This window comes from Pipistrellus kuhlii, unplaced genomic scaffold, assembly GCF_014108245.1.
Source record: "Pipistrellus kuhlii isolate mPipKuh1 unplaced genomic scaffold, mPipKuh1.p scaffold_m20_p_4, whole genome shotgun sequence".
Taxonomy (NCBI): Eukaryota; Metazoa; Chordata; class Mammalia; order Chiroptera; family Vespertilionidae; genus Pipistrellus; species Pipistrellus kuhlii.
In genome coordinates, this window is record NW_023425540.1 from 13,499,047 (window position 1) to 13,521,677 (window position 22,631).

The following is a 22,631-nucleotide window of genomic DNA, read 5'->3' on the forward strand; positions in this document are numbered from 1 at the left end:
CATCCAGTCTCTCTCTCCTCTGCCCTTGGTCTCTCATAGGCCCCTTAAGAGAATTCACTTTATCCCCACTTGTTTATTCCACTCACGGGGTCCTGTTTCACATCCATCCTCCTCTCTTCCAAGTTTTGTCAAGTCATCCCTGGGAGTGTGTGGCACTCCCATTTACGGGTTTTCAAATTAGCAGGCTCACAGCCAGAGTCACGTGCATCCAGAAGAGGCTGACTGTAAATGAGCCCAATCTGTGAGGTGTGGCACCAACCCTACCCCCCCACCCGCCTCGGAACTGCCACCGCCTTGCCTTCCTTTTATTGTTATTAAACCAACTGTTCTTAAAGTCAACGAAGACAAGAAATAGATTTCCATATTCCTGCTTTCCCTGAGACCACTTTTAACAGTGTGGCTCTGGACTCCTCTTCCGTGCAGATATGCAGTATTTTAATAACACTAAGGGCTATGTAACTTGTGGTGGAGTGGCCTGGAAACCCAACCGTGATGTTGTGATATTATTCCTATAGGAAAATGTATTCTAAATACATTTTATGAATTACAACCAGACAACAAGCTGAGGACAGCACGAAAAACAAACATACAGCCACGAAAAGAGCCAGTCCAAGGCTAGCCTGCTCCCTGCAGCTTACACAGTAAACATTTAATGCACAGACAGAGCAAACCGAGGAGCGCGGCAGAGCCAGTTCCAGATGGCACCGCTCCTGTCACCAGGCACCTGGTCCAACGCTGATATTATCCTCGGCAGAGCCCTGCGAGGACTTCCCTCCGAGTCCTAATAGCGTGTTCCAAGGCCAAATATTCATAAATGATTTTGAATCATCCATATCACTGTTTCATTAAGGCAAATGGCTGAGAACTGACTGCATTATAATATAATAAAGTAGATTTACATTTTGAAATTACAAAAAGGGAATATGTATAGCATTTGCATTTAAGTAAAAATATAAAAATCTCTCCTTTACAGAGAACTAATGAAGGTGCCCCCAGGAAGAAGGGGGGGGGAGGAGGTCAAGAGAGGGGGGAGAGAGAGAGAGAGCAAGGGGGGCAGGGAGAGGAGACTATCCAGACACTAAGTAGTTATGGCGGCTCCCACCATTATGCATAACTAGTATTCTCTCTCAGGCAAGCAATTTAAAACACTTCCCTAAATGTATTAAAGAAACAACGTGATGAAATGAAACCCATTTTCTTCGCTCCCAAAGCTCTCCTAATGTTTGGTGGTGACCTCATCCGCCCATCCCTTCCCACCCCAATCATATGCGGCCAAAATCAATTTGTTCCCCCTCTCCCTCGCCCCCAAACCTAATCCAGAATCTAGGCCACCTCTGCCTCTCTGGTAGTCACCACAGGAGCCTCTTCATGGATCTCCCTGCCTCTGGTCTCACCTCCCTCTAATTCATTAGCTACAATGAAACCAACATTATCTTTCAAATATGCGAATCAGATCACACCTTTCCGGTTCCCAGGGCTCTCAGGATCCAGGCCTAGCTCCTTACCCGGACTGTGTGCTGCTCACCCTCTCATCCCGCTGCCTGCTCCCTCCTGGTCATGTTCCCTGTCCCAATAGAGCTAAGCACCCGTCTTTCCTCACCCCAAACTCCCTGCCTTTCCCGGACAGGGACACACCATCCGCCTTAGGTCTCAGGTCTCTGCTTGAACTGGAAGCTTCCCGAGCCCTTAGGATGACGGGCTAAAGGCTCCTTTTGTAAGAGGAACCTTAAACCCTGTGTTGAGTCAATCCTCTGAACACCCTGCTCTTCCTCTGTCTCAGACCTGACCACACTATTTGGTAAGCGCCTGCCGGCTGCTTGCCCTTCGGGATAAATCTCTGCAGGCCAGGACTGCATCGGTCCTTTTCTTCTTTGTCCTAAGTGACTGCCTAGGACGTAGCAGGTGTCCAAGAAACATATGCTGAGTGAACTCACTCATGAAGACACCTTTGCCCTCTGGGTTCCACAGCCCTTATTATTATTTAATAGTGAAAACACTCCAAATCATGTATTAGCACCTGGGAAGTGAGGTATAACTTTCATCTCATTAAGCAGCCACCATATATCACTTCAAACACCTTGGCGTGTTACTGCCATGATTGTCAACAAAACGGAGAAAGGCTTGGTCCCATTGGTAAGTCTAGATTAGAGAAGGGGTCAGTGGTATATGTAGCCACCATCCTCCAAACCTGTGTCCAACAATAATCAAAGGGAAATTAAATTTAACTCATCATTTCAAAAAGTATATTGCCTAAATCAAAGTAATGCCATTAAAAACCCTATACTGAGCAAATCCAGCCTTAAATGTATTTTCCACAAAATATGAAAACGAAAACAACAAAACAAACAAAAAACAGTAGCAACAAGCCTGGCTGGTGTGGGTCAATGGTTGAGCATGGACCCACCAGTTCAGTTCCCAGTCAGGGCACATGCCCAGGTTGTGGGTTTGAACCCCAGTAGGGGGTGTGCAGGAGGCAACCGATCGATGCAGTTTATCTATCATTGATGTTTCTCTCTATCCCTCTCCCTTCCTCTCTCTAAAAACCAATAAAAACAAACAGCAGCAACAATACTGCTGACACACATATTATAAAATCCAAGAGTCCCCAGCATCTGTCCTCCAGCATGCTTCAGCTTGCCTTTAACCCAACTGGTTCTAATTTAAGAAACCCCCTTTATGCAAGTCACTGAATCAGTGAAAAGCAAGAAAAGTCAGCTAGTCAATGTATAAAAACAAACAGGTGTAGCAGCAGCATTCCAGGCTCAAAATCTTATGCAATTCTACTTCACCTATGTGTAGCACTTCATGCTTTTCAAAGCACTTCTGTGCCCAGTCGCTGTTTGGTGTACACCTCCAAAAGACGATAAGTAAGCCCCTTATCCCAATTTGACAGTTGGGAAAGCTGAATCCCACAGAGGTCAAATTCTTTGCTCAAGGTCATAGGGCCAGTGGGTGCAGGGACAGAGGTCAAATCCAAGAATCCTGACTGTCAGGAGTGGGTGCGCTTCCGCTCATACTGTGGTCAGCTTGCACCACTGCTGGAAACCATGGAGGAGCAGCCACGGAACTCAGTGCACCCCGGAATGAGCAGGAACCTCTTCCCTCTTCCTCTGCTCTGCCCCTTTCCTCTAAGGTGGCCTGTACGTAGCCAGGAGGCCAGGGTAGATGGAGGAAACCGCGGTCAGCATGGTAGGAAAGAGAGAACATTTTCCCTTCCATCTCCCTAAATGTCACTAGCTTCCGTGTCCCGAGAACACAGCCAACACCAGATCTCCTATGAGATGCTAAGCATGAGCCATCAGCCAGAGGAGCCAGGCTGCTGCAGAGAGGCTGACCTGGCACAACTATTCAATTCATGTTTAAAGTGGGCAAGGTGCCTGGCTGCCGTGGCTCAGTGGTTGAGTGCTGACCTATGAACCAGGAGGTCACGGTTCAATTTCCTGTCAGGGCACATGCCTGGGTTGCAGGCTCCATCCCCAGTCTGGGCTGCCCAGGAGGCAGCCAATCAGTGATCTTCTCATCATTGATGTTTCTACCTCTCTCTCCCTTCCTCTCTGAAATCAATAAAAATATATGTAAAAAAATAAAGTAATAAAGTAGGCAAGGTGACACCCCATGTGCCAAGAGCAAGCCTGGGCACCTAGAAAGGTCAGGACATTTTTTCTCCTCTCCCACGTGTTCACTGGGAAGTGGTGGGAAGGAAACTCCTTGAGCCTCACCAAACTCATCACACACACACACACACACACACACACACACACACACACAGCATTTTCTCTGCCTTGAAACTTGCAGGGGCAGGTATCTTCCCAGAAACATCCAAGTATAATAAAACGAACACAATCCTTTTCCTTCCAAGTTTATGCCTGACCTCACTCAGAGTATGTACTTGGTCCAAAACATGCTGAAACACATGGGAAAAATGAGTTAATTAAAAAACATTTTTTAAAAATGTTGACAAAATATACATATGTAAATAAAATTTAGCATTTTAAACATTTTTAATATAGTTCAATGGCGTAAGTACATTCACATTATTGTGCAACTGTCACGGTTCAATTCCAGGTCAGGGCACAAGCCCGGGGTGTGGGCTCAGTCCTGTGTGGGGTGTGCAGGAGGCAGCTGATCAATGATTCTCATCACTGATGTTTCTTCTCTTTCTCTCCCTCTCATTTCCTCTCTGAAATCAATCAATAAAGGATATATATTAAAAAAAAAAACCAACTCCCCATTTTTTGCCTTCTCCTTAAAGCCTAACACATGTGTCAAACACAAGGCCCGCGGGCCAAATCCGTCCCGCCAGGCCTTGCAATGTGGCCCACACCGCGCTGTCATCACTGCACTCCGCTGCGTTTCCATCACAATGACAGTTTATGACTGTTCAGTAAACCATTCGACCCGCGATTTAGGCTGGATTTTAGATTTTGGCCCCTTCTCTGAATGAGTTCGACACCCCTATTCTGGCCCTATGAATTTGACTATTCTAGGCACCTCAGATAAGTGGAAGCATACAATAGTTGTCCGTTTGTGTCTAGCTTATTTCATGTAGCATCATGTTTTCAAGGTTCATGTATGCTGGAGCACACATCATAATTCCATTCCTTTTTAGGGATGAGTAAATGTTTATTGAATGTACATAACACATTTTGTTTTATGATGCTAGCTTTCTAGGCAGACTTTTAATTTTAAGCATGCCCGAACTTCAAAATGATCAGCAGTTCATACAGTTGAAGGATGTATGTCAACGGAAGAATTAAAAGCAAAGTCAAACTCTCTAGCTGCTTTAAATCCATGAAAATTCACAATCTTGAGCCCTATTTTGTAACGGGAAAGAATATCAGTGCCAAAACCGGTTTGGCTCAGTGGATAGAGCGTCAGCCTGCGGACTGAAGGGTCCCGGGTTCTATTCCAGTCAAGGGCATGTACCTTGGTTGCGGGCACATCCACAGTAGGGGGTGTGCAGGAGGCAGCTGATGGATGTTTCTCTCCCATTGATGTTTCTAACTCTCTCTCTCCCCTCCCCCTCCTCTCTGTAAAAAAAATCAATAAAATATACTATATATCACTGACCCCCAATGCAGTTATCTGGCACCAAATGTCTGTGTGCCATTTTGCACGAGCTGTTAAAAAGGCTCTCTACTCAGCACAGTGGCTGTTGCTGGGGGAGGGTGTCAGGGAGCCTCCTGGACTGATGGAAATGTTCCACACCTTGATTGGGGTGTGGCTTATGTACAGGCAGGCATTTGGCATTTGCCAATACCTGTGGACCTGTACACGTAAGATCTGTATGTTTCACTGTATGTAAATTTTACTTTGATTTTTAAAGATGAGAGGAAAACAGCCCCCTCCCCCGAAAGAAGGCAGGGTATGCCTAAAGGAAATCAGAGTAAATGAGAATGTTTGAAAAACCAAAGTGGTTCTGGCCGAAACCGGTTTGGCTCAGTGGATAGAGCGTTGGCCTGCGGATTGAAAGGTCCCAGGTTCGATTCCAGTCAAGGGCATGTACCTTGGTTGCGGGCACATCCCCAGTAGGGGTGTGAAGGAGGCAGCTGATCAATGATTCTCTCTCATTGATGTTTCTAACTCTCTATCCCTCTCTCTTCCACTCTGTAAAAAAATCAATAAAATATATTTAAAAAAACACACAAAAAACTGCCTCTGCCGCTCACTGCCACCCTCTGCTTTAGAGACCCTTCGGTGAGTCTCCACCATCTCTGGAAATAAGCTCCAGCCTTGGAGATACTGGTTTGACTGGAGACGTCTGGGAACCACATGGTGGACTAACCTCAGGTGGTGCCAGGAACCTGCCCAAGGTTGGTACACCGCCCACCAGGGGTGAGGCCAGGTGGGGAAACACCTAAAGGTGTGCGGCTGTGTGGGAGCAGAAAGCAGGTACAACCTGACTGCACGCCAGGCTCCGGGGGAGGAAATGCAGAAAAGGGCGGGGCGAGGACCATAACCATCCCAGAGGAGAAACAAGGTCTCAGAGAGGGCCAGGGAGCCGCGCGTCTGAGTGTGGAGTCTGGAGCCAGGAGGCCAACTCGGGCTGCGTGCAAGGTGTTCTTCCGGTGGCTCTGGCCCTGGCCTCGGCCAAAACGCCCGGAGGGTGAAAGTTACCTCTTTCTTATTATGTGGTTATTTGTAAACCTCCTCGGCTCAGGCTGTCTTCCTGGAATGTCAAGTTTAGGCTGCGCATTGTGGGAGGCCTCTCTGCCCTAGTGGTGGTGAATTTCCTGCCAAGCCGTTTAAAGCTCCCAGACTGTCAGACAATTTTTTTTTTCTTTTGTAATCTGCTGTTTTAGATTCTCCACACTACTGCGTCCTTTTATTGAAATGCACGGTGGCCGGCAGATCTCGGGTTGCTGTGGAGCAGCATTCAAGAGCGCAGGGGTTTCTGATGGGACTGAAAAGCAGCTTTAAAAACGAAACAGCCACACACTGAAGCCAAATGGCAAATTAGAAAAAGGACGGTCAGGGACTCACATACGTCCCTAGACTCGGTGTTATGTTTTTAATAACATTAAAACGTATCGGTGTGGACTCACTGAGCGAAGACAATAACCTGAGTGACCAGACTACTGATGCAGAAAGCTAGTCCTCCTTGGGTCTCAGGAAACGAGCTACCTTAACCTCTCACTTAACTTCTCACAGCCAGCTCCTGCCCCTTCTTCTTGGCTCATCTTGCTCCTACTGATAAGACGTTCTGCTTTTCAGCCATTGAATTCCAGCCACCTGCCCAGAGGAGCCTCACCTTTGTAGTCATCTTTGAAAGTTCTTATCCAGAGATTCCCACTTAGGCTTTGTAAATCCTCCCAGTCTTGAGTCAGGCCCCCCCTGCCAGCCTCATCTCCATCCAGGTGTTCTGATGGATTACTGGTATCATGCAGACACAGATGGGCGGGTGTGTGTGTGTGTGTGTGTGTGTGTGTGTATGTATTACTAAGTGCTCTGGGAATGTGGGCTTGGAGGTGCATGGGTGGTTTCTTAAGCTTCAGGCTAAGGAGCCACACACAGTCCCTCCTCTAGCCCTGAGGTTGGGGACAGAGATGTTGACACATGTTAATAAGAGGACTGCCGATTCATACCAGCAAACACATCTTTACAGATAGCCAATCCTCCACCAGCGCCCAAGGTGTCCGACTTATTGAATGCCTGACCATATCCATCTAGTCAGATCAAAATACCATAAAAAAGTCTGAAATCAGAGAGGAACAAATTAAACTGTATTCCTCTCAATGAGAAATGAAGTTGGTGCATCTGTCCCCAGGGACTCCATGGCGTTTCCGGAGCCAGACGGACAGCCTGTTCTCTGATAAGCACATGTGTCAAACACAAGGCCCGCGGGCCAAATCCGTCCCGCCAGGCCTTGCAATGTGGCCCGCACCGCGCTGTCATCACTGCACTTTGCTGCGTTTCCATCACAATGACAGTTTATGACTGTTCAGTAAACCATTCGGCCCACGATTTAGGCTGGATTTTAGATTTTGGCCCCTTCTCTGATTGAGTTCGACACCCCTAATAGGGGAATGAGCCCCCTCTCTGCCCTGACAAATACTCAGGTTTACGCCCCTTCTCAGATGGACTTTAAAAACAAGTTCGGTCTGAAGAAGCAACCACACAGCAGAACCAGAAAGCTGGGACGCATAGGTCTTGCAGATGACAGAGATAACTATCGTGTCTGTCATTTTCAGCTCATTTGTTCTCAGCGCTGCGAGTGGTGTCTGGTTGCTGGAACAGCAGCTGAATGATTTCAACACCCCCGACACAGCAAAAATGAAGAACAAAACCTGGGTTTGTAGGGGTTGATAGGAAGTGAGCTACTTCTTCCTACCTTCTAACCATCTCACCATCTCAGATGGGTGCTGTCCATTTAGAAAAAGGAAGCAGGGGCTACAATCTCCAGATGAGAACTATGTCTAAACAGCTTGCCACGACCACACTCTTACTGCTCTACTGCAATCTCCGAGCACATCGCCATATGCTATCATCAACTGCACTGTGCAATTAGACATTCTGCCCCACGGTGCTGATTGCAAAGCTGTTTCATATACATTTTCTTTCTTTTTTTTTTTTTTAATCCTCACCTGAGGATATTTTCCCATCGATTTTTAGAGAGGTTGCAAGAGAGGGAAAGACAGAGAGAAATATTGATGTGAAAGATACACATCAATTGGTTGCCTCCTGCATGTGCCCTGACCAGGGCCCAGGCCAGGGAGGAGCCTACAACCACTGTACATGCCCTTGGCCAGAATGGAACCTGGGACCCTTGGGTCTACAGGCTGACACTCTGTCCACTGAGCAAACTGACTAGGCTCATGTATGTTTTCTTAACCAGGATCCGAGCAATTTGAGGGCAGGGGTTGTGTGAAATATGGCAATGCTTACATTGTGCTTAGGTCAGGTCACCGATGGTAATTCTAGAACAGAAACAAAATCCGAGCAGGGTAGGAAGGCAAGAGGCACAGAGCATAGATGTTTTTCCCAAAGGAGGCCTCCAAAATTATTTACTCTTCATATTTCATGGAAAGCTAATGAAGTTTTGGATTTGGAGCAAATCCAAAGCAGAAAATTAAAAAGCAAGTAGTCATCATGTATTAGCTACTTTTATTACTTACTAAAGGCCCATTGCACGAAATCCATGCACTCGGGTTGGGGTCCTCAGCCAGGTCTGTGGCCTCTCACAGTCCAGGAGCCCTCATGGGCTGTCCGACTGATGACTTAGGCCAATGGGGAGCAGGCCAACGCTGGCAATCGGACATCCTTAGTGCTGCCACAGAGGCGGGAGAGGCTCTTGCCACCGCAGCTGTGCTTGCCAGCCATGAGCTACCAAAGGGCAGCTCCTGCATTGAGTATCTGCCCCCTGGTGGTCAGTGCATATCATAGCGACTGGTTGACTGTCTGCCCCCTGGTGGTAAGAGCACTTCATAGTGAGCGGTTGAGCAACTTTAGCATATCATTAGCATATTACTCTTTGATTGGTCGAATGGATGACCAGATGACTGGACACTTAACATATTAGGCTTTTATTATATAGGATTATTTTTACTTTATTGGTTGGTGCCAATATCACCTGCCAGTGGATATCCAAAAATTGCCCAATACGATGACAGATATTCACAAGTCACCAAAAATATTTTGTTACATTTTGTATATTATGTTTATTTAATAAGATAGAGAAATGTGCAACACAGATTTCCAGCAACAATGATTTTCATACTAAAAAAAGAAAAAGTGCTGAAACCAGTTTGGCTCAGTGGATAGAGCATCGGCCTGCGGACTAAAAGGTCCAGGGTTCGATTCCGGTCAAGGGCATGTGCCTTGGTTGCGGGCACATCCTCAGTGGGGGGCGGGGTGCAAGAAGTGGCTGATCGATGATTCTCTCTCATCGATGTTTCTGGCTCTCTATCCCTCTCTCTTCCTCTCTGTAAAAAATCAATAAAATATATTAAAAAAAGAAAAAACAATAATTTGCATTTTAAAGGATAAGCTTCAGTTCTAGCTGGTTTGTCTCAGTGAATAAAGCATCAGCCTGCGGACTGAAGGGTCCCAGGTTTGATTCCGGTCAAGGGCACATGCCCAGGTTGCAAACTCAGTCCCCAGTTTGATGCTTCTATCTCTCTCTTCCTCTCTGAAATCAATAAAATATATATATATTTTTATAAAAGGATAAGCTTCAGTTAAAACATAGATAGCTCATACCCACATAACACTGCATAAAATGGTTTCTATATTTTTAATTCATCTCCACAGCAACTAATAGAATCACAGATGTTAAAAACAAATTCCAGACTGATTTTTTTAAATGTAGACATCATCCAAGTTACTTAAGTATGTTACACCAGCAGTTTAATGAGATTTATTTATTCCAACACACATGGTCTCTTGTCCCCTAAACCCCCTCAACAAACCCTCTGCCTCACTGCCTCAAACAGACAAGCGAGAGTGAAACAGCACAGAGACCAAATTATTTGCCACTAATACAAAACTGCGCTTGTCATGGCTACAAAGTGCAAATGATAGCACACAGAACACTTTAAAAACTGCTTTCAAGGAATTTGATGTGTTACTAGAAAGGGATTTAGATATTGTCTTAATGTGTGTGATATTTGAATATTTGTGAAAGACATGCTTGGTAAGAAGTATTTTGACAAATCAGTAGTTAGGCTGGTCATCAAACCACCTCAATAAATAAATGAGCAAACAGCCCTAGCTGGTTTGGCTCAGTGGATAGAGCATCAACTTGCAGACTAAAGGGTCCCAGGTTCGATTCTGGCCAAGGGCACATGCCCGGGTTGCAAGCTCAATCTCCAGTAGAAAGCTGGAGGAGGCAGCCAAATGATGATTCTCTCTCATCATTGATACTTCTATCTCTCATTCTCTCTCCCTTCCTCTCTGAGAGCAATAAAAATATATTTTAAAAAAATAATAAAGAGCAAACAAACTAACCATAGGATTGATTATACCATCACGGCTCTAGGAACAATCTGTGTCCCTAAGTACATTGAAAGAGATCCTTTAAATATAGAAGTACATCTAAAGGGATCTGGGAAACATGGCAGAGAAGTCGGTACCAATTGGATTAAGGAGGTCACTGTGTCCTTGACTAAATATGGACTGCCAGAGGAGAGTGACCTCATTTTCCATGTATGAATGAGAAGCTGAAATAGGCAGCAAGTTATGCCAAGCAGAAAGCCCAAGGTTGTCAGAGAAAACATTATCATCTTATTATAAAAAAGAGGCTCACTGAAATTTTGTATTACAGTAATACAACCAACCAAACAATAACACCCCTCCCCCTAAACTCACCATTTAAACAATAGGGTAATATACCACAAAGGAAATTACAGTATTCTCATATAATCAAAAATTATGCTACTTAAAATCATACTTAAACACTTTTTAAATATAAGGAAAAATATATATATATATAGAGAGAGAGAGAGAGAGAGAGAGAGGAGAGGGGGGAGGGGAAGGGAGAGAAACAGAGGCAGATCTTCAATTATGTTGGAGAAAGAAAAGATTGGGAAGAGATATCCAAAATGTTAAAGGAGGTTTGTTTGTTTTGTTTTTTCCTTTAGAGCATAATTATAGTTATTTTTCCCTCTATACTTAACCAAACTTCAAACAGCATATATTCCTCTTATAATTAGAAAAAGAAACATTATTTTCAAATTCATTCCATTAGTGTACAATAAATTGGAAGGGGAAAGGTTTCTCCTTTACAGTTACTTAAAAACTTAGCTTTAGCCCAGCCATTCTGTCTCATGAGTGTCGACCTATGAACCAGGAGGTCACAGCTATATTCCTCATCAGGGCACAAGCCCTGGTTTCAGGCTTGATCCCCAGAGAGGGTGAAAAGGAGGCAGCCGATCAATGATTCTCTCATTAATGTTTTTAATCTCTCTCCCTCTCCCTTCCTCTCTGGAATCAATAAAAATATATTTAAAAAAATAATAAAACTCCTGGGCCTATCTCAGCATGTGAGCATGACTAGAGGAGGCAGAGAGCAGAATGGCTAAGGGCCAGGCAGATATGGATGTGAACCCAGGCTCCACCCTGCACTGCCTGCGTGATCTTGGACAAGTAACACGCCTAGGTCTCTCATTCTTTTCTCATATTAAACATGTATTGAGCTGCTCTAAGCACATGTTAAGTGCTCAAAAACTGGAAGTAATTAGTACTTTTGATTATCAATCTATAAAAATAAACACAAAATAATAATTCTACATACACTGAGTGGCCAGATTATTATGATCTCTGAACGCATAATAATCTGGCCACTCAGTGTGTGTGTGTGTGTGTGTGTGTGTGTGTGTGTGTGTGGCCCGGCCCATGAATTTGTGCATGGGTGGGGTCTGGCAAGCCTGGCCAGGGAGAGGGAACATGGGCAGTTGGCAGGCCTGCCTGCTGGTCAAACTCCTGGTCGAGGGGACAATTTGCATATTAGCCTTTTATTATATAGGAGATACACTGAGTGGCCAGATTATTATGTGTTCAGAGATAATAAAAATCTGGCCACTCAGTGTATACTATAAGTATGGTAGACTATTCTATTCACCTACAGGGCTCTACAAATGTCATTTTACATTTTTCAATAATGAATATATTCACACTCTTTTCTATGGTCTCCATGTTTAATATTATAAAACAGGGCATTCTATTGCATATATTTTTTTTTTTCAGTGTAGAATTCAACCTTTCCTCCTCCCTTAAATGATTGCCACCATCAAAACTGAAAATATGGTAATAGGTTTTGCTAGTCTTGTCAGAGTAAGTAGACCCATAATATTTGGGACCCTCCCTGATTGAGCTTTGAAATTGCTGGTAAATCTACATACAATGTCGATAATGTTTTTGGAGAATATCAGGACACTCTGAACAAATTGTTAGAGACTTCCTCATGCCTCCTAACCCCACATACACTAGTAGCTGAGATAATTCATGTGTAATTCCACACACAATCACATATGTGCCGCTTATTCAAATTTCAGTGGAATCTTTTATATAGCTGGATTTCCATTGTAAAAGTTCTGGCTCAGCTGGTGTGGCTCAGTGGTTGAGCGCTGACCTATGAATCTGGAGGTCATGGTTTGATTCCCTGTCAGGGCACATGCCTGGGATGCAGGCTCGATTCCCAGCAGGGGCAGGAGGGAACAGATTATTAATTCTCTCTCATCATTGATGTTTCTATTTCTCTTCCTCTCTAAAATCAATGAAAAAATTTTTTAAAAAAATTCTGCCCATATTTTCTACAGAAACCACACACTGAGATGTTTATAATAACAAAAACACACTCCTCTAAGAAACATTTAAAATGATTTTACTATCCTTTTGACTTGGACAAATATTTTATTTTCTAAGCTTGCATTTCTTAATTATTTCAAAAGCTTGAGAACCAGAGGTTGTTTTGATCTTTACACTCCCATGTCACCTGCATACTTTAGGATTAGGCAATTACTGAAATATGAAATCACTGTTCACTCAGGCCGAGGCGTTATTCACCTGCTAATTCTGAAAGAAGAATAGTAGAGATCTACATGTGTCCCTCTCTCCAGAATTTAATAAAAATTCACGTCAAGAGCTGTATGTTTTCAAAGCCTAACATAGACCCACTTTTGCAAATAGATTCATTTCTCTTCATCTTTATTGGGCTTTGAAGCAGTTGGGGTAAAATGTCCTTGTATTTATTACCCACATATGATCCGGTCATGCTTTAGCTCACACTGTAATTCTTCCCTCATTTAAAATTAAGAAAAAATAAGCTCCATCCTTCTCACTTCTCACCCTGCACAGTTTGCAAAAACAATTGACATCTGCTACTGGAAGGCAAAGCAAGACTTTGGGAACCTATGAATTTCTTCCCTGCATCTTCCCACCCCTAACCCTGATAAAATATCTCCACTTCCAGGCAGCCTTTCCCCTCCTAAATATGCTGGCATTTAAGGGATAAGGCCCTCAACTAACATTTGTTGATAAAACTTGCTTCTGTGCAAAAAGATAACTGTTCTAGTCCGTTGCTTATGTCAGCCATGATTATGAGGTTAGCAAAGTTGTAAAGATGAGTTTGAATTAGTAGATCCACTAGGGTAAACCCTCTATTTAGTCGTCTTTTATGTCTACCCACCCTTTTGTAACTCAGGAGATCCTTTCCCTTACCCTAAAATCAAATATTAGCCTTGTATTAAATCAAAGTAAATGGCTGGCCAGTGTGGCTCAGTGATTGAGCATTGGCCTATGAACCAGGAGGTCACAGTTCGATTCCTGGTCAGGGCACATGCCCAGGTTGTGGGCTTGATCCCCATTGTGGGGCATGTAGGAGGCAGCTGATCAATGATTTTTTCTCATCATTAATGTTCCTATCTCTCTCTCTCCCTCTCCCTTCCTCTCAAATAAAAAAATATTTAAAACTGAAAATATATATTTTTTAAAAAATCAAAGCAAATGTGAGACAATACTATGGCATGCTTCAGGTCGTTTAATTATGACAAAGAATACTCTTATTTCCTCCAGTTATCCCTATCTAATCCACACACACACACACACACACTACAATGTTCAGGGTGAAGCGATCCGTTGAGCATCCTGTGCTGACAATCTTGGGAGCAGCTCCAGGAAAATAAGCCTTAATATAGTAAAAGGTTCAGGTGAACAGACAGCACTTGACTCACCTTAAATGTGCCATGTAGTGAATGTGGGTCTACAGACCTTTCCACAGCTTATAGGAAATGCCCACAGTGACCAGGGAATTATTAAAGAGGGCAAGGTGGGCAGGAAGAAGGTGGAGCAGCAGGGAAGCATTGGGGTGGTCCTCGCAGGGCACAGAGGCAGCAGGAAAGGGATCACAGCTAATCAAAGGAAATTACTGGGCCTCTAGACAAAGGCCTCTAGAGGCTGTACTGCACTGTGGACACTTAGCTGCAATAAAATTCGAAGCAAAAGTAGCTTTCAATGTCACTAAGTATCAGGGAGCTTACAGGGTAGCAATCAATCAGAAGTTCTCAGCAAAGAAACAAATGCAAGCAGATAGTCACCAAAAGGAGGTGCCAAATCAACGCTTTTCTGAAAAGAAAAGAAAAAAAACAACAAAAAAAAACTGGTTCTTTTTAAAAAAAACTAAAAGTTCATCCAAATAGGTGCATTTTAAAAACAGAACATCCTTTAAGCTGTTCTTGACTTAAAAAGAACGTAAATAAGGTGCTACGAAACACCGGGAGTGTTGCCCATGACACGCGCTGGCCAGTTCCAGCTCCTGCACATCAAGGTGGCATGTTACTTACTGTCCACCCCCCTCCCCGTCCTGGCCTTCTAATGCACCTGCACCCCGCTGGGGACCCTGCGAGGAACCGGTCCCCGCCGGCTCAGTGCAGAGCACCGATGGATGCCGGGCTGCTAAGGAGCCTGCAGCGCCAGCTTTGCAATGACGCCACATGGAGACAAATGGTGAAAAACATGGCAAAGAAACACGGACAGGAAAGTAAGGAACAAAAACGTATTTCTCCCCTTTTAGCGGTGCAAGAAAAAACAAAAACAAAAACACACCCCGAATCCTATTGATAAATTAGAGATGATCAATGGTGGCGTGTCAGGACACACCGGGGACACCCCTCATCCATACATAGCTGGGCTGAAAACGCACATCTCCCCATCATCCCCATCACCGTCATCGCCAGCCCCGGATAGATAGCAAACCAGCACCTGAACTCTAGAAACTACATTTTTACGTACAGACCTGCGGTTTACATAATCACAAATTACATAACACTCCTACTGTGCACGGAAAAACCCTTCTGTAGGTGAAGCGCCAAACCCGCCTATGCTTTAACAATTTCCAGAGAGAGAGAGAGAGAGAGAGAGAGAGAGAGAGAGAGAGAGAGAGAGCGAGCGAGCGCGAGCTGGAAAACTCTGCTGAATAACTGGGGGAGGGGGCAACGGACTGCTGGAAAAGTCATCCTTTGACAGGCTGCAATCCAGACCAACTGTTCCGGGATAAAAAAGGAACTCGGAGCAGGTGACTCCCCGCTGGCCCCATCCCACGGCGATGGGGCGTCCGAGGCCGAGGCACAGAGAACCCGGAGCGGGGGGCGCGGGGCGCGGGGCGCGGCGGGGCTTACCTGCTCCCCGAAGTCGATGGCTATGTTGGTGATGCCCAGGGGCACCAGGAACCGGATCAGGGGCCAGTAGTGCGTGAGCGCCGGGAATTTCACCATAGTCCCCGCCGTGGGCTGACCCCACGCACATCTGCCGGCGCGGGGACGCGGTGCCGGGGCTCGGGGCGCGGGCCGGAGGGGCCTCGGGCGGCGGCGGCGGCGGCTCCCGGTCGCTGCGGCTGCGGCGCCCTCTGCAAGCGCGGCGGCGGCTCTAGCAGCAGCTCCGCAAGCTCAAGTCCATCCCCGCTGCCCTCCCACACAACAAAGATCTGCCGGGAAGAAAAAGAGGAGGGACGGCGGCGGCGGCGGCGGCGGCGGCAGCAGAAGGCTCCGCTGACAGCGGCTCCATTATAAGCGCTCCGGGCCCGGAAATAAATAAATAACCGCGCGCACGAGGCGCCGCCGCCGCCGCCGCCGCCGTGCGGAGGAAATCGGGGCGGGCGCGGAGGCGCGGACTCCCCGGCAGCGGAGGGTGGGAGGGCGGCGGGCTGGGGAGGAGGCCGGGCGGGAGGGCTGGAGGGCGGGCGGCTCCCTCTCCCCGCCGCCGCCGTCCCCAGCGCGGCCGCAGGGGGCGCTGCGCACGCACAGGCCGCGGGCCGCCGCCTGTCTCCGGGCCGCCCGCCAGCGGCCGCCTCCGCGGCTCCCGGGGCGCGGGCTGGGACTCCGGCGGTTCCCGCTGGCCCGGGGGTGGCGTCACGGCCCGGAGCCCCGAGGGCCGGGCGGCGGGAGACTGAGCAGCGGCGGGCACGAAGCGATCCGGAGGCCCGGGGAGGGGGAACAGGGGCGATCGGTCGGTCTGTGCATCCTGGTGCGGGGCTGGGGTCCCTGATTTGCGTTCGGGGGCCCAGTGGCCCATAGGGTACACCCGGGCAAGTAGGGACTCGGGAGAGATGGAGGTGGCCCCTGGGAGGCCCACTGCGCCTTTTGCCCCGGGGATGCGGGACACAGTGGCCTCTGGACACACAGAGGAAGATGCTCAGGCTTCAGGGCGTTCGCACCTGCCCCCAGCACAGTTTGCAGACAGGGAGCCGGGATTCTTCTGGATGCAGCAGGGTTGTAAACACACACACACACACACACACACACACACACACACACACAAAACAAAAACTAGAAAAGTCTGTCTCTTTTGAATAAGCAAGGGGAAAGAAAGACAAATCTGTGTTATAATACTGTGGCCCCGTGGTTTCGGAGCAGATGAGAGCTGTGCGGAGTGTTTGACCTAAAACTCCAGAGCAGTCTGACAGCAAAGCCGGCCTCTGTCTCTGCACCCAGCGCGCTGTGGCCGGGTGGGAGGCACTGGTGAGTGAGAAGGGCCAGGGAGGCCGGGATATATGGATAATCTCTGTACCTTCGCTCAATTTTTTCCTTGAACCAAATATTGCTAAAAAGGGGGGGGGAGGAGCTGTTGAAAAGGGGGAGGGCGGAAGAGCCTCGTGTATGGCCAGTTTCATGTGCAGTTGTCACCAAGGTCCCGGCACCTGGAAGGACCTGTGGCCGGTTTAAGGCTCTCTTGAAATTCCTCATGTTAGAAGGGGCATGGCAGGACGAAGCCAGTCCTGCTCCCATCGTTTTGCACTCCCCCCATGACCACAAGCATCTTAAAGTTTAATTAGCATAATGAATTAAAGTAATTTATTATTAAAAGTAACAAAGTAGTTTTGCACCTGGGAAGGTTACCTCACATTTGGCTTTGTATAGCTTGTGTCAATAGTGAGCTTGAGACTTCCACGCCCTGGTTTCAGGTGTTTTGCAATTATTTGGAAGTATTATACATTTTCCGTATTTTATGCCCTTTGAGAGACCTTTCGTAAATCCCACACAGTGTGAACAAGGCCTTGAGAAGTAGGAAGCTAATTTACTTTGTGGCTCTGATGTAACCTCACATTGCATCCTCGGTAATTAAAATGAAATTTTGGTAATTATTCATTGTGTTGCTATAAATGTGTCAAATACTTTATTGAAAAGACTGCCCAGCAGAACAGGATGTTCTCATGTAGAGGACTCTCCCGAGTAGCAAATTCCTGAAAAAGGTATGTTTTAATATAGTCAATTCTCTTTTTAAACATGCTAAGGAATTCTCTGGGAAGGAGTTCTTCTCTAAAGCAAATATCACCGTACGGTTTACCCATTCTGTTAGTCTAGGTTTCTGTGGGCTCATTCTACTAAAGCAATCTAATTATTATACACTGACCTTTGGCTAGCATGTGGCTTGGTGAGGTCCGGATCAATCCTCATCAAGTGCAGTTTGCTTTGGCTGGTCCCTAGTCAAGGACAGGACTCACGGCTGCGGCTGACTGATGCAAACACACACCTGCGACCCACAGAAGGAATGGTGAGGGTTCTAGAAAGTCAATGAAATATCATCATCCCTGTTTGAGTATTCTAAAAGTGTATTTTTTTTAATGAGCAATTTAAGAGCATCATCTTTGATTATGGCAAAGAGCCATACATTTTTAGATTTGAAAGCCCTCAATGTGGCAGTGTGTGAGTGAGACATTTATTTATTTATTTATTTATTTTCTATCAAAGAGTCAAAATCATCTGGAGAGTAGGATGCTAAGCGAAATGAGGCAGTCTGAAAAAGACAAGTATCACACGATCTCACTCATATGTGGAGTCTAATAAACAAAATAAATGGATGAACAAAATAGATCCAGAGACATAGAACAACAGTCAAATTTCAGAGGGGGGTTGGGCAGTGGGAATGTGGATGGGTAGGAAGAGATTCACCAAAGAACTTGTATTCATATATGCTTAACCCATGGACACAGACAATAGGGTCATGAAGACCTGGGCCTATGTGGGGGCAGGCTAGAAGGGGTCAATGGGGGAGGGGGGGGAAGAGATACATAATACTTTTAACCATAAAGATTTAATTTAGAAAAGGAAAAAAAGTGTCAAAATCAGATAGATTTCAAGGGGAATTTTTGGCCTTTCTCTCTTCCTCTTTTTAACTTAATAGTTGTTTGAAAAGACAACTCTATTAATTATCATCAATAGAAAGTTTTCTCTCTTACCCAGAACCCCAAGAAGAGATCTCAGTCATTTAAATTAGACTCAGAAGTTGTTATTTTTCAGAGGGTATAGCTTTATCTTAAATTCAAAAGTCTTCAGGTTAGATTTGATTGCTATAAGCAATAGTGTAAGAAAAAAAAAAACCACACATACAGTATAGGAAAAAAGTACTGGGAAAATATGCTCAACTATTAACAATGGTTATAGTTGCATTATTTATTATAATTTATTATTATTAACATCAGTACTCATATTTTTATTTTATACATTTTCTGTTTTTAACTCAATGAACATTTATAAATTTATAAATAGAAAAAAAGACCTTTAAAATATTTATAAAGCTTCATCAGAAGTGCAAGTTAGCATTGATTTCAAAGCACAGAAAATTTATTATTCCCAGAACAATGTTATAAATGACCAGCAATATATTATTATTTTGATGCTTTAAATTATTAACTCCAATATTTGAAGAAGCTAATATAAAAGAAAAACTAAAAATTACATATGTGTATTTTTAAAATACACAGATGCTTTCAAAATGTTGAGTTGTAAAAAAGGAAAGGGGAAAATTTGTACATGCTAGTATGGAGTGATCTGCAGAGTATTTTGGCACTTGAAAAACAAATAAGATTCCAGACTATAAAACTGTATGCTAGTGGTAAAAAAGGAAAGAAGTATTAATATGGTCGTGTATGAATATGTGTACATATGCATATATTTCTGAAAAAAACACATGAAGTATAAGCCAGAAAATTCTAAATAATTTTTAATTTAGGAGGAAGAGGACATGATAGAATAGGGATGGAAGAAGAACTCTAAATATACCTCCTTATCTACTTCTGGCTTTGGAAATGTTCATCCTATATAATAAAAACCTGATATGCTAAATGTCTGGTCATCTGGTCATCCATTCAACCAATCAAAAATGTAATATGCTAATGATATGCTAAGGCCACTCAACCGTTTGCTATGATGTGCACTAACCACAGGGGGCAGACACTCTGACTGGTAGGTTAGCTTGCTGCTGGTGTCTGGCCTATCTGAGCAAGATGGCTGGACATGCCCTCAAGTCCTCCTGCAGTCCCTCCCCAGCTGGCCAACCTCCCGCATCTCTCCCTGGCCCTGATTGTGCACTGGTGGGATCCCACAGCCTGACCTGTGCCCTTTTGCAACCTGGGACCCCTCAGGGGATGTCAGAGAACAGGTTTTGGCTTGATCCCACAGGCCAGGTTGATGGATCCCACTGGTGCATGAATTCGTGCACTGGGTCTCTAGTGTTGCACATAAAGTTAAATGAAAAGAAAAGGATTATAGACAGCAAACATAAATTTCATTTTTTTCTTTTTATTCCTATTTTAATCTGAGAAAAGGATTTGAGATAGCTTTCATCAGAGCCTTAACCATTTTTATAAATTTTCATTTTCCTGTAATTGCTAGAAAATAAAACATTTGGGAGCCTCTTGCCAGGTCAATTATAACTCATTCCTACATCTGAGTAGAGGCATATGAAACAAAAGTTTGGGGATTGGATTCTGCTCATGCCACAAAGAACACCACCACCATCACCTGACTTTCAGAGCTCTGAAACGGATGCACCTTTTGTCGGTGAGCATTTGATGATCTGCTGGCTTCTATGGTGAAACACAGGAGGTGAATGTGTATGTACTTCATCCTGCTCTGCAAACCTAAGGTCTAGCAATTCTTAATGAAGCAAATGAAATGGAAGATGTAACTAAGATAAAAATGTAACTACTTTTTGTTCCTTTTTCCCCTCTCTTTAACTTCTGCTTTGTTTGTTTTAAGTGTCCAAAATAGCATAAAATGTCTGTAATTAAAAATATTTTAAATGCTTACATTTTTATTCTTACTACTTATCCAAGGCCTACTTACTTTTTAAAGTTCTTTAAAAATATTGTGTCTTAAATATTTCTTGTATAATTCTATCTCACTTTGAAAATTTCTCTTTCACTTTATATTTGGCAATCACAGTGAGAGGTGCATTAGTCTCCATTTCTAGTATGTAAGTCTAACATCTATCACAAAATATTAAATTTCCTGAGGTTGGGAACTATTTAAAATACTATTCTATCTCCTTTCTCCTCCCTACTTTTCACTTCCCTTCCTTGGACAATAATAAGCACTAAATAATATGTTTTGGATGGAGTTTTTAATGATGTGTTTCATTATTTTGTTGTTGATTTTTAGAGATAGAGGAAGGAAGTGGGAGAGAGAGAGAGAGAGAGAGAGAGAGAGAGAGAAAGAGAGAGAGAAACATTGATGTGATGTGAGAATGAAACATTGATCGGCTACCTTTTGCATTCCCCTACTGGGGATCAAGCCTGCAACCAGGCATGTGTCTGACTGGGAATTGAACCAGCAACCTTTAAGTGCACAAGAAGATTCCCAAACAACTGAGCCACACCTGCCAGGCAAGTTTTTAATGGTTAATCTGCAAGTCGACAAGTGTATTATCCTTTCCATTGTACATCCACATCCTTAACACTTTAATAATACATAGAAATCAGATTTCTAGCATTTCAGGCCTTACTATCCCAGAGAGGCAGTAGGAAGAGAATGTTTCTTTTGGTTGTTACTGTATTTCATAGAATCTTTTTTCTTTTTAGTGTTACCCATTAAATTAGAGCAGGTATTAATTCATCAGACAGATATGTAGTACAGTGTCACCTTCACATTAACCTATAGCATATCCCTGAATTCCTATATTCCCACCAGAGCATTTGCTTATTTCAAAATGTTCCTGATTTTAAAATGGTATCCTGCTACTTATTACATAATTGCACTTGTGACTCAATAGGTTGTTTAATTAAGCAAGGTGTTAATGAAATCTCCATATTGATCAGTTAAAGTTGTTTTAATTCATTCAGCAACCTCTTTTGAGTGGCTTCAGTGTGCCAGGCCTGGTGCAATGTGCTGGGTGTATAATATGGAATAAAACAAACATAATCCCACTAAGACTGGGAATAAAATACTTATTATCTATTCAATACCATCCTGGAAGTCCTATCCAATGCAATCAGGAAAGTAAAATAAATAAAAGGCATACACCATTGGAAAGAAAAAATAATTTGCTATTTACAGATGATGAGATAATTTACATAGAAAATCCCGGAGATTCTATAAGAAAACTACACACTAATATGTGGGCTTAGCAAAGTCACAGGATGGATACAAATATACAATAATTGATTGTACTTACATATACTAGCAGTAAAAAATTGGAAGTTGAAATGAAAAAAAGAAACAACACCCTGTCATTTACAATAGTATTAAAATCTGTGAAATACTTAGGAATAGATCTACAAAACATGTACAAGCCTGTATATTGTAAACTACAAACAGGAGGACTTTAAAAAGACCTAAATAAATGGAAAGGTGTGATGTGTTAATGGATCAGAAACCTAACCATTATTAAGATATTAATTTTCTCCAAGTTGGTCTACAGATTAAACATAATCTTAATCAAGATCCTTTGGAAAAGAAAAGCAGGAGACTGAGGATAGTCAAAACAATGTGAAGAACAAATCTGGAGAATGCAGAGAACCTGATTTCAGGGCTTAATCACCACAGTGTGATGCTGGTACAATAGACATACAAATCAGGGGAATAGCATGAGTCAGAAATAGATCCTCACATATATGGCCAATTGATTTTTCACCTAAATGCCAAGGTAATTGAATGAAGAAAGAATAATATTTTCAATAAATGGTGATGGGACAATTGGACATCCATATGCAAAAGAATAATCTTCAAGCCATACTTCATGTCATATATACAAATGGACAAAAATTAGATTATAGATTTAATGCAATGACAAAAATATAGGAGAAAAATGTTTGTGTCCCGCCACGGTGGCTCATTGGTTGAGCATCGATGCCCAGGTTGCAGGCTCAATCCCCAGTGTGGGGTGTGCAGGAGGCAGCCAATTGATGATTCTCTCCTCACCAT

General features: G+C 44.0%; 1 protein-coding gene across 2 annotated transcripts in view; it reads right to left on the reverse strand.

The window, feature by feature from the left end:
* Positions 1 to 16,095, reverse strand: part of ANKH (ANKH inorganic pyrophosphate transport regulator) — a 112,382-nt gene extending 96,287 nt beyond the window's left edge. Inside the window, exon 1 of one of the 2 annotated variants that reach the window (XM_036409004.2) lies at positions 15,612 to 16,095. In XM_036409004.2, the coding sequence (XP_036264897.1) occupies positions 15,612 to 15,707 (96 nt within the window). In that variant the 5' untranslated portion in view covers positions 15,708 to 16,095. The remainder of the gene's footprint in view (positions 1 to 15,611) is intronic. The other variant, XM_036409002.2, reaches the window with a different exon arrangement.
* Positions 16,096 to 22,631: the final 6,536 nt, after the last annotated feature.